At 35.3% G+C, this 12,817-nt stretch overlaps 2 protein-coding genes across 2 annotated transcripts; one reads left to right on the forward strand and one right to left on the reverse strand.

Moving 5' to 3' along the window:
- Positions 1-3,424: 3,424 nt before the first annotated feature.
- LOC113705049 (dnaJ protein homolog ANJ1) lies at positions 3,425-6,807 on the forward strand. The gene is made up of 6 exons (XM_027226920.2): positions 3,425-3,748; positions 4,915-5,083; positions 5,245-5,380; positions 5,490-5,766; positions 5,859-6,057; positions 6,161-6,807. The coding sequence occupies exons 1-6, from the start codon at positions 3,599-3,601 to the stop codon at positions 6,481-6,483; spliced, it is 1,254 nt and encodes a 417-aa protein (XP_027082721.1). The 5' UTR covers positions 3,425-3,598; the 3' UTR covers positions 6,484-6,807.
- Positions 6,808-7,216: 409 nt separating this feature from the next.
- Positions 7,217-11,910, reverse strand: LOC113705058 (probable receptor-like protein kinase At1g49730). Its single transcript, XM_027226940.2, has 7 exons — positions 11,604-11,910; positions 10,549-10,801; positions 8,894-8,946; positions 8,741-8,808; positions 7,991-8,080; positions 7,692-7,758; positions 7,217-7,618 (listed from the first exon to the last, which is right to left on the reverse strand). Exons 1-7 carry the CDS (start codon positions 11,668-11,670, stop codon positions 7,329-7,331), a joined length of 888 nt encoding a protein of 295 aa, XP_027082741.1. The 5' UTR covers positions 11,671-11,910; the 3' UTR covers positions 7,217-7,328.
- Between the last annotated feature and the right edge of the window lie 907 nt (positions 11,911-12,817).

The following is a 12,817-nucleotide window of genomic DNA, read 5'->3' on the forward strand; positions in this document are numbered from 1 at the left end:
AATTTTGGATAAGAGATGAAAACTATATGATGAAAAATAAGAGATAGGAAATCTGATGAAGAAGAATAACAGAAGGTGCGGCGTGTGATGAAGGAAAGAGATGGTAGGTCCGTCACAAATGTTGTCTGAGGGAATAAGTTGAGGGTTTTGTCCAAAACCTCCCAATTTGCTTGGGAATGGGATACGTTCGATTTTTTAGAAATGATTCCAAAAGTTGCATTCCAATAGGCTTAACTCAAGCAACAAATAAGGAGTTTATTCCATTCTGTGATTCCCAAATCTTTTAACCAAGCAGTCCCTTAGTCTTTGATAGTTGAAACAAACAAAAAATCGTACAAACAAAAAGAAGAAATGGAAAGAAGATGAAGGGCCTATTTTCATTTCATACATATATGATACTGTATAAGGGTTTGGTTTTCAAATTTGTTTCATTTGCTTCTTATGGTTCAATGCAAATTCACACTAAACGCAGATATAGAATTAGGTGGCCCTTGTGAAATATGATAACACTAGAAAAAACAACAGTCGACAATGTGACACATGGAGCATCAAAGAGGAAAACAATAGTAGAAGGCAGGGGACAAAATAGTAGGGATAACTGATCTCACTTTCAAATGGACAAATAGTTTATCCCCTTATGATTAGATGTCACTTGAAATTTTTTACTTCATAGAGAAACAATTTCCCAATTTTTTGTGTTCTTTACAGATGAGCTATTAATTTGGTAGGTTGACCAACAGTTCTTGCTGATCAATAGAATTACCACTTCTTCGTTAACTAATCAATACGATTATCGGTATAATAGTAAATGTTGAAATCTCAAAAGTTAGAGGTTTTGAATTCTAATCTTTTTATCTCCTCGCCACTTGTTAAATCTCATCTCTTCGTGTTAGAAGGAAAGAAAACCAATAGCATCGGTAAAAGTGTCAAATGACTCTGAAGTTCACCAATTCACTATGGCAATATTTAGTTCTCCCATATATGAACAAGTGCAACTTTCCAGACGTAAAAATCTCTAAGATATCGTTCAACTTCATTGATCAACCTTTGTTTTGCATGTTTTACTTGTGTAATCTAAATTCTACTGACCTCGTTGCTGATCGTTGAAGAAACTTTTTCCAATCTGAAAAAGTTGCCATAGATCTCGAGGACAATAAGAGGAATGTCTTTGACATGTACGTTTGTGGGTATTATAATGTAGTGCATATATAAAGTATGTGTATATGAATTAGGGATAAATCAATTCTTTGGCGGTTTGCCCTTCATCACGAAGGAAGGAACCAAGAATATTAACATGGGAAGAGTAGGATTTGGTTCTCTTTGTTGGATCTTTAATCTAACGTTAGACTTATATTTGAATAATTATATATGTTGCAGACTGTCAGATAAAATTAAGTCTAATTAAAATGATCAATTATGATTTGAACTTTAATGTATCTAATAGATTTGCTCTTCGTCACGAAGGAAGGAACCAAGAATACTAACATGGGAAGAGTAGGGTTTGGTTCTCTTCCCCTTCTCTTGCTCCACCTTGATAAAGGATCTTAATTCTTTATAAGCTAAAAACATGACTTAGGAATTTAGACGGCTATTAAGTCAATGGGTCTCATACCTCCAACTAGTTGTTGTTTAATGGATCATTAAACCCTCCATTATATTGTTCTAAAAAAAATAATAATAATAAAAAAGGAACTCCATGCATGAGTTATAAGCATTACTTTTGGAAGTTTGTTTGGCTCGTGGTTACCTCTTCATGATGAGCATGACAATTCTACAGGAGCTTTTAAAGTCTTTTAAGTTGATACGAGGAAAGGAAAAAATTCAAAAAAGAAAGAAAGGAATAGCTGTACATACAAAATAAAAGGGAAATTACTTTCGTATATCTTGTTATGTTCAGAGAATGACTCACTTCAATATAAAATGTATAGAGATAATTCAATATAATATGTGCACAAACAGATATATGTATTCTACGTTAGATTGATGGTTAAAATAACCATGTCAATAGTTTATCCATCACATGCACTTTGCCTTTGCAAAATTATTAATGCCTTTCTTCCACCATAATTTTCCAACTAAATTCGAATATGTTTTTATTAATTGAATTAAATGTTCCTCGATTATTCTTCCAATAATCTGATTAATAAAAAAAACCCATTAATAACCCACCACATTTAAGTGGATAAGCAATTACAAATTCAACCATTTATTATGTAGTAATTAGGTAAAAGCATTTAACGTAAAGTGTGACTAACTGTTGTGTTAATCCATGCAAACGGGACTAATGAGGTTATTTAGGTTCTTCGGCAACATATACAATCTATGATTTTTATTTTAGAATAGTAAATATTAGACAATCTACATGGAATATTTTTAAAATTTTATATCTATCGTGACAAATTCCATCATTATTATTGGAGTTTAAAATAGTTGATTAGTAGATTTGATAAGTGTAACATGTATAGAATGAAGTTGTAGTGGTTTATTTTATCAGAAGACATTAATTTTTTTTTGTATACCGATTTATCTTATTAGAAGACATTTTATTTTATTTTTTGTATTTTTCAAATCTATTCAGTATTATCTCATTAGCAGACATTTTGAAACTTTTTGTATTTTTCACATCTATTTAGTGTTTTTCAGATCTTTTTGTTTTTTTCTAGAGTATGTTTAACATGTCACTAATGTAGATTTTTGTGATGTAAATCAAAACATGTTGGATGATGAGCAATCTCGTTAAACGAATTTGTTTGAATTCGCTTATTTTTCACAAACTAGTTTTTTTAAATACAATACTACAATAATACATAAAAAAAATGACTTCAATCCATACAATAACTCAAAACCAACTCACAAATATATATATATATATATATATAAAATCTTACCCCATTTTCCCTTTCCACCTAATACCTTCAAAATACTACCAAAAATATCTACAATAAAATTTTTTTACATATATTATTACATTAAAATTTTTTAAAAATACCCCAAAAAACAGTCCATACGGATCATGTCCTAAAAAAGAAGTTAAAGTAGCTCAAGATGCAAATTGCAAATGGGAAAAAGTTTGGGAGGTTAAAATAGTACTATAATCAAATCCTTCACATTGGGAACGAGGGAAGCAACTGTCTAGCTGCCAGCATTGCGCATTCACACTGACGCCGTCTAACAAAAACTAGTTCCCACCAAACGCGACTTTTGACCGGGCATTTGCCACTCCCAAAAACGCGAAACTAATATGGAAACTACTCAACGCCTTCTCCACAGAACCCTCTGGAATTACAATCTCCACCGGCCATCACCCCATCCAACGGCCACTAGTCTTTCATCAAAAGACGGAGAGTATTCTAGACCCTTCTCAATTTTTCCCGAACACAAAGCATATTTCTTAATCCAACGGCCCAAATCCATCTCCAATTGGTATTTGGGATTAAAATCTCAGCCGTTCAAGCGTCTTTCCAAAAGTATATTTAAATAGCTCCTCAGATGTTCTAGGAATTGTCTCTGAGAATCTTGTCGCTGTTTCTAGCCTTCGTTGCCCTTTTCTCTTCAGCTCTCTGAAAAAGTCGAAAATCGTCGTAAATCACAAGCGAAGATGTTTGGGAGGGCGCCTAAGAAAAGTGATAATACGCGGTACTATGAGATATTAGGGGTGTCGAAGAATGCTTCTCCTGAAGATCTTAAGAAAGCTTACAAGAAAGCCGCCATCAAGAACCATCCTGATAAGGGCGGCGACCCTGAGAAGGTACCCTTTTCTTTTTGGAACAATCTGGGATCTTGATCTTGAGAAAAGGGTTTGATTTGTTATGAGTATTTTTTGGTTAAATTTAGTTTGAGAATTTTTTTTAAAAATTATTTTGCTTGAATTTGCGTTCTCTTGTTATTAGAATTTTGAGGATAAAAAGGGTCTTGTGATCTGATTTGATGTGGGAATTTCGAAAGGATTATAGCTGTTAAGACAAGTCCTATGATAGTGTAATGAGAAGCAATGAAGCTTTTGATTTGTGTTGTGATTGATCGGGAACACGCCCTCTGTAATGTACTTTCCTGTTTATTACTTTAATCATTTTGTTCAATTCATGCCAAATAAGTTTGAGCTCACGTTCCACAATTTGTTATTTTCTTGGATTTTTGAGGTATACATCGAGCTCGGGTTGTCAGTTTGGATAGTTTTATTTTCCGATGTTATAGAAACGGGTTTACACAATATAGGTCTAATTGGTTCTGTTTGATTGAAAGAATATTTCGTGAGAACATAAGATATTTAAGGAAGAAAAAAGAGGATATTTGCTGGTAGGCTATATTTTTGCTGATTGTCACTCTAGTTGTTTAGGTGATTTAGGGTTGAAATTATGCACATTGATTTTATATCGGATTAGCCAATGTTGTGAATGGGCAGTCTCTTGTAGGGCGTCTTGAAGTTGTTCCCAATGGTGTTCATGGCTTGATTGTCGAACTTTTCCACAGGGTGGAAGTTAGTATTTGACAATAACTATCCGGCCTGTTTTTGCACCAAAAAGACGGGAAAGGAGGTTTAAAACTCGTGAATAGTTGCATTTTTCGTCCTATTCTTTGGGAAGCTGGAAGAAAAAAAAGGGGGCGGGTTGTTCTAGAACTTGGGAGGGGGATGTGTAGGATTGCAAGCTTTCATTGGGAGTGTGGTCAATGTAGGTGAATAAGATAATCAATTGGATTAAGGGGACTTAATAATGTATTCGTGCTGGCCTGTTGGATCTTATCTTTGTATATTTGAAGGGTAATATTATGAGATGATTGTGAATTTGCTGTCTCCAATTACTTGCTTTGCTATAGAGTCATGGCATTAGCGTAAGATTTAATGTCCTTTGAGAATTATCTAACTGTGAGCTGTTGCGGAAGACTAATGAACATAAATTGGCATTTTCCTTTCAGTTTAAGGAGCTAGCTCATGCTTATGAGGTCTTGAGTGACCCAGAAAAGAGGGAGGTTTATGATCAGTATGGTGAAGATGCCCTCAAGGAGGGAATGGGTGGTGGTGGTGGCATGCATGATCCATTTGACATCTTCCAAACTTTCTTTAATTCAGATCCATTTAGTAGAGGTGAGACGTTCATATTGCCAAAAGAAAAATGTTTGCTTATCCTAGACCATTTGTTAGTTTGGTGGATTTAAAATCCATTTGGAATAATGCGTGGAGATTGGATCTTTAGTTTTGGTCGGTCAGATTTTAACAGTGGGGGTACTGTACTTGTTTGTGAACAGGTAGCAGTAGGGGACGAAGACAGAGGAGGGGTGAGGATGTAGTTCATCCATTGAAGGTGTCGTTGGAAGATCTGTACAGTGGTACAACCAAGAAGCTCTCTCTGTCCCGGAATGTTATTTGTTCAAAGTGTAGTGGGTAAGTATTTACCGCTGCATTTAAATCGAGTTTTCATTAGAAATTTTGATTGGCTTTTTTTTTTGATTTTGATTTGTCAATTCTTGCTGATATGTGGTTGTCTGTGCAGAAAAGGATCAAAATCTGGAGCTTCAACAAAGTGTTCCGGTTGTCAAGGTACTGGTATGAAGGTGACAATTAGACAGCTTGGTCCTGGAATGATCCAGCAAATGCAGCATCCTTGCAATGAATGCAAAGGAACTGGAGAGAGTATCAATGACAAGGACCGCTGTCCACAATGTAAAGGTGAAAAAGTTGTCCCAGAGAAGAAAGTCTTGGAAGTTCATGTGGAGAAGGGCATGCAAAATGGCCAGAAGATTACTTTCCCTGGAGAGGCAGATGAAGCGGTAAGAAGTGGTGCATTGTGACAACTTTCTGAAACAGTTGAAGTTTTGAGAACTTTATTATATTATTCTGACTTAATATTGCTTCTGTCCAGCCCGACACTGCCACTGGGGATATAGTGTTTGTTGTCCAGCAGAAAGAGCATCCAAAGTTCAAGAGAAAACATGACGATCTTTTTGTCGAGCATACTTTGTCTCTCTCTGAGGCACTCTGCGGCTTCCAGTTCATCTTGACGCACCTGGATGGAAGGCAACTTCTTATAAAATCAAAGCCAGGAGAAGTTATTAAGCCTGGTCAGTATATTCTTTCACGCTATTTAATCAATTGCACCTATTTTCTGATTAGAGTTTACCATGTATTTGACATGCGAATTATACATTGTGCACAAACTTGCAGATCAATTCAAGGCAATCGATGATGAAGGGATGACAATGTACCAGAGGCCATTTATGCGGGGTAAAATGTATATTCATTTCACTGTAGAGTTCCCGGACTCTTTGAGCCCCGACCAGGTGAAGGCTTTGGAAGGAATCCTTCCTCCAAAGCCACAATCACAGTTGACTGACATGGAGCTAGATGAGTGTGAGGAGACAACATTGCATGATGTCAACATTGAGGAGGAGATGAGGAGGAAGCAAGCTGCTCAGCAAGAGGCTTACGAGGAAGATGATGACATGCATGGTGGTGGAGCTCAGAGAGTGCAATGTGCTCAACAGTGATCCCTTGAAGATTTTTAGGACGAGATGATTTTCTACTTTCTCAAATGCCATGAGCTTATAAGAGTTGCTGTTCATGTATTTGCTTTGGCAGATTAATCTAGTTTTGTCTGCAGTTGTTGATCTTGAAGGAGAGAATTTACTTGGCACAATTTGCTCCTCTTGCTTTCTTTTTTTTCCCCTTTTTCTTGGGGAGAAACAATTGGGCTTTTGGCAGAAAAGATCAGTAGTAGCAGTTCCCCTGGTCTAGAAAAGTACTATGTTTTTGCACACTGATTTTACAAAATCTGTCTACTGACGAAAGAAACTGAACTGTTATTGGTGCAAGATTTCCTTTACTAAATGTGTTGATCTAACCTTTGAGAAAAGGGTGTTGAAATATCATGGAATATCTCCTGAATTCATTACATCATTAACATTAATGGTAGACCAGCACAATTCCATTAACTGCAGATGAGCAAGCCCTGTTTTATATTGGTGTGGAAGGCAGGCAGATAAGACGGAGGAGAAAAGGGTGTTGAAATATCATGGAATATCTCCTGAATTCATTACATCATTAACATTAATGGTAGACCAGCACAATTCCATTAACTGCAGATGAGCAAGCCCTGTTTTATATTGGTGTGGAAGGCAGGCAGATAAGACGGAGGAGAAAAGTGCAAAAGAAAAGTAATTGACTTCTTTCTTATTGCAATTAAAAAGAAAGAAATGGAAAGAAAAACGAAGGAAAAAGAGAGAAGTCAAAACAAAAATTGCTATAAAGTGTGGTTTACGGGAAACAATAACAGTGATGATGACCGCTGATTGCTTTACAAGCTCACTCATCAAAAAAGAAGTTTTGGCTGGGGCTACTTTGTGGTAAGATATCGTAGTAGTATCTGCGAAGAGCACTTGGATGGTTTATTTACAGATTCAATACACAATCTTGCTACGGCTAAAAGGCTTCTAAGCTCCCTGGAATTATAACTGTTTCCAAGGTCTGGATCTATCATCATACTGATGGATGTTGGAAGGCGAGATTCTTGAACCCATTGGACTAAGTCAACTCCTCCATTATCTGAGGACTGACCAGTGATTAGCTCAAGGATCAGCAAGCCAAGCTGAAAGATTGAGTCATTGCAACTCTTATCGCAACGTTCTGCAAGATAAGCAGAAGAGCACTCACTAAGACCACTGGTATGGATTATGTGACGTGAAAGACAAGGTCATACCTCTTTCTGAAGTGTTTGGCAGTGTTTTGTGACTTCCCGCAGAAGACGGAAGGCCAACATCACAAAGCTGTAGAAAAAAAATTTACTGGTATGTATGAGCTTTTGACATTGAAGAATGCAGGTAGTTAGAACTGACATGTTGCAAAATTAATGCCTTCTGGCAAAGACAGCAGCTTGATGACTGGTTTAATTTCCCCAATCTCTTTGATCAGGTCAGTCAGGTGATATGGAAATGTGAAAAGAAAAAAATCATCCACTGATGTGCTTAGATTCCCATGTTGAGAAAAAGTAACCTGTACCTTGGGACTGAAATTGTCATCCAACATGACTGTACTTGAATTGATGGAAACATGGTATATTGGTGGATCACAGAAGAAATGCAGATATTCCTATAAAAAAAAAAACAAGAGCAAAAGATGCTGTTATGAGTTGATCACAACCGTGCAAGTGAATTCATTTCTACTAAAGATTGATTAATTGTAAAACTATGGAGAATTTATTGTAGAACAGGTGCTGCTTCATTGGGAGGTACTTCCAAAAAAAAAAAAAAAACTCAAGCTGACTCAATACAGTTGATTTCCCTGTTCATTTTTCCTGTGCTTATGTTAGTGATCTGTATTTTGTGCTATAATTTTAATTAATCATCGGTTAGTCTTAGGATACAGTTGGAGAGCCCATGGTATTTCTAGCTTTAGCGTGCATGACATGCATACAGGTAACTGGTAAGAAAATGATCATATACCAGGTACAATTCCTATCAAATTGTGAACAGATGCTAGGCTGATAAGCAGACTACATGATGATAGTGACTTGATTTTGTCAGAACACGAGTAAGAAGTGCATCGATTTAATCATATTAAATGCTAATAAGTCCTCAGTTATAATAAGCACAGCTCAAAACATTTTGGATTCTCTAATGCATTACCTATGTATGTCAGAGTATAATTCTGTTGTTTTTTTCAGAGCAGTATAAAATAGAAACAGGTGAAAGAGGATATGGTTATATCATCCTGATAAGCCACACAGAAAAAGCCAACTTCAGAACTCACCAGTGCAGAAGCAATACCAATGGCTATTTGAAGCCGTGTTCTCCAATTCAATGGAGTCTTGAGAGGATCTACATGAAGGAAAGTGCTAAATTAGGAACTACATAACAAATCTCCTGAGACACAAGTAGGTTCTGCTACTCTGCAGGAAATTACCTGAAAGATAATCCTTCAGGCTTCCTTTCTCCAAATGTTCATACACCAAAAACCTAAAATGCACAAGTAACAACTATTTTCAGTTGTCAAGACAGTTGCAAGTCTGGTAGTAATCTTATAGTACAAAGTTAGTAGTGTTGTGATAGCAGAATATTTGCATAATTCTCGTGCAAAGATGAAAAATCTGCTTCTAGGAGATACATAGACAAACACCAAGCAAGTCAATATTCTTTAGATTGAAACTGCTTTCTTTTTTGATTGCTATAGCTATGAGAATATATCTTAGACATGCCATTATGGATAAGTCTTATTCCACATATGTTTTTTTATCTATAAAACCCCCGATAAACATATCAACAATCGTAACAAGGATTCTTGTGGGATATCTGCAAATTTAACTTTTTTTTTTTTTTTTTTTAGATAGTGATTAACTATCTGGCTTGAAGAAATTAGGTTGTTTATGCGACCTCGTTTGTAATGTTAGCATAAAAAAAAGGCCATTTCTATGAATGATAGAGTGGACATCTGTTGAAATAATTATCAATTTGACTGGTTGCAGTTAAGGTGAGATTTCTTGATTCAATCACACTTACAAATTGCTGCACCATAAAATATGCAGTTTTAAGGTGACCAGATTTTGCAAGTACCAATTAATAAAGTGAAGTAGACATAATTATGATCAAGTCAATAGGGTTCTAGAGACAGAATAGGGAAGTGGCAGGAGATAGAGATATTAACTCAACAAGGGAATGATAGGTAGCCAGCAACACATTGCAAAAGTTATCCAGGATAGCTTGTGAAGGCAGAACAGCAACACTATGTTTTGAAAAGTGCCAAAATTCATGAGCCCCGACCATTTGAATCCCTAACCACCTATAGCTATCCCATAATGGGAGAGAAAAACAAGAAGAATCATGCCACACATGGACAGAGTGCAGATGAAAGTTTAACTTCTATTCTGGATATTCACCCATAATTGTCTCAAAATCACAAATAAGAATCCAATAAAATGGTTAAATCGAAAGGGAACATGTATCTAGAGTAGCTTCTTTCAATATAAGTGATAACAAAATAATTAATGGTCAGGAGTGCTAGATTTTTTTTAATATATAAATTATGTCCCTTACATTTATAAGACTCAAATATGAGGACAATTAAGCAGATTATTGTCAACTCCGCTAATAATACAAGTTACAGAACATAATTGCATTGTTCTGCATTCACACATACAGCGAAGACTTACACCAAACTTTTTAGATGATAATTGCCACTCTATGACTCTATTTTAAGCAGAACAAGTTATGTTTCTCCATTAGAAGACCTTAAATGGTTCAAAATCGAAATTTGCTGATTGGCCCCCTGATTACCGAGTTATTTGGCCCAATTTCATGTTGTTAGGAAGCCTCACAACCAAGGTAAATGTTGAAAAAGGCAATATTGACTAAGAACAATGATAAGAATGACAGTAAAAACAAAATTAAGGCAGAGGTCTTGATTGCAGCATCTGTACTGTTTATACTGCAGTAACCAGAGACATGAAACTCATCCTATGTCAGAAATATGCACATTCCTCTATGAATGAAAAACTATTGCATCCCATCAACTCAAAAAACAGGATAAGACGAATAAATCAGAACAAAGCAAGCCATTAAAACCTCTTATTTCCAGCGGAATATCCACTTAGTGAAGCAATGTGACGATGATGCAGGCGGCTGAGGAGTTGCACTTTTCTACAGAACGCATCATCATCAAGATTATCAAACATTCTAATTTCTTTAACCACAGCAATATGTCCATTGTGGAACTTAGCTCTATAAGTAGTTCCATTGATAGAGCTATCTTGGATCCTCTTGAATCCGTCAGTTGCCTTCTTTAAGTCCTTGTGGGAGAAGCACTTAACAAAATATACTGAAGCCGAAAAATCAGAAAAAGAATTTATTTCAGCAGAGAGATAAATCACAAAAATCAGTAAGACATCAAGATGAATACAAAATGGACCAACCACATTATGCCATACTGCATAAATTATTAAAATCAAAACCACCTTTCCCCGTGTTGCCAAATATGCTGTTATTATACCTGTATACTACTAGCTTTTTGAGACTCCACATTTGCGTATCAATGCTTGGCATTACAATATGAAGTATTCAACATTGCTTCCTAAGAAAGTTATAATTCTTTAACTTGTTCGTTTTGTAGTAACCTAACATGATCCGTAATTTTAAACCAACCTCATTACTAACTGAATAGCTTGCCATAGGACTACCGTCCAAAACCACAGAAAATTTAACAAAATTAATTAGTTGACTAAGTTCAATTGCCACTGTAAGTTTCATAACAGCATATTTGACATTGTCCTTCCATTTTTTTCGAAGACTATCATTTTCCTCATCTCATGATATACCAAAAAAGAAATGCATTTCAAGAATCCAAAATCAAGACCATTAGAATTCTGCATTGCACAAAGAAAAAAAAAAAAGACGCACACACACACACACAGACACTCTCACGCTATCAAATTAACCCAATCAAACGTATACAAGCACACAAGTTATTGAAAAACTACCAATGATTGCAATTCAGAGGCCTATAATTCAAGGAACTTACAGTCAAAAGCAATGGGAACTAATAAATGCTAGAGTAACAAAAATTAAGATCAAGAAAGAAAGGGCCCTATTGAATTCAGTTAATTCTGGAGCTCGGAGCTTACTTGGTCGAGATTTGAGATGAAACCAGGCAAGGAGGAGGAGTCTGAGCTTGAGAATTTCAGAGCCCATTTGTCAGCCTAAAATTTTTTTTTACCTTTCTGTTTTTGCCAACACCTGTAGCAATAAAGGTGTACAACACAAAAAATTGGGAATAACTGTACATAGAGGAAAGGTGGCTGTGGTGATGGGCAGTGAAGATGAAGGTAAGAAAAGTCATTGAAAGAAAATTCATCTTCATCCATAACTTCTGGCTTTAACCGCTTGGCAGAATAATTGTTGTTGCCACTTTTTCTTTTGGAGAAATAGTAACAAAAGTATAAAGTGGCTACTTCTCAAACTGTAAAGAGAAAAGAACTATAAAGTCGCCTCTTTTTCACTTTTGCCAGAATTACCATTCAGTCCAGTTCTTTAACAAAATATTAGCAGTCCAATCCAGTATTGGTTTGATTCACTTTGATCCCTTAGTTATCTTATTATTTATTTTGTTCTTGTTTCTTTTCAAAAATTCAAGAAGTGAGTACTTGTGGAAGGTGGTAAATGAAATGTATTGAATCTAAACCCAAAAAAGTAATATTGTATATGATTTGAAGTTTTAAAGTTGGGTTTCGATTCGAGTTTGAAATGATATAAATTTCAAAATTTAAGCTCAAATTGAGTTTAATGAAATATTCACTAGGCTCTAAAGCTTGATTCGTCTTCATTTTTGTATTTTATTAATTTTAGGTTTTAATTCATTATTCAACTTTTCATTTTTTTATTTGATAATTTTTGCCAAAACTGTGGCGTAAATGCAATATACTAAATCGAAAAATGTTGAATAAGGTAGCACATGAAATTACATATAAAGAAAATTTTACTTCAATCCGTTGTAAAAAATAAGATTGGATTTTCATCATTAACTATGATATTTACATCTATGTTACTTCAACTCTTCATTTGATCCCAAATTACTTGTGTCAACATGACATTTTTTTTGGGGTTAAATAAGATACATTGAAAGTGAAATAAAGAAATCCAACAAATTATTTAGCTAAATACATTCATTGGGGGGACAGTGGCTCTGAAGTATTCTTTATTTAGCAGTTCTTGTTTGTTTTTTTCCCCTTCTTTTTAATAGAAAAATCCTCTTGAATGTGGCTCAATCTTCTTGTAGACTATGAACAACCATATAAGCAAAGCCCCAAATCTGTTTGTGACTACTGTTGACGAGCACATA

The sequence above is a fragment of the Coffea arabica genome, chromosome 1e (genome assembly GCF_036785885.1).
Source record: "Coffea arabica cultivar ET-39 chromosome 1e, Coffea Arabica ET-39 HiFi, whole genome shotgun sequence".
NCBI lineage: Eukaryota > Viridiplantae > Streptophyta > Magnoliopsida > Gentianales > Rubiaceae > Coffea > Coffea arabica.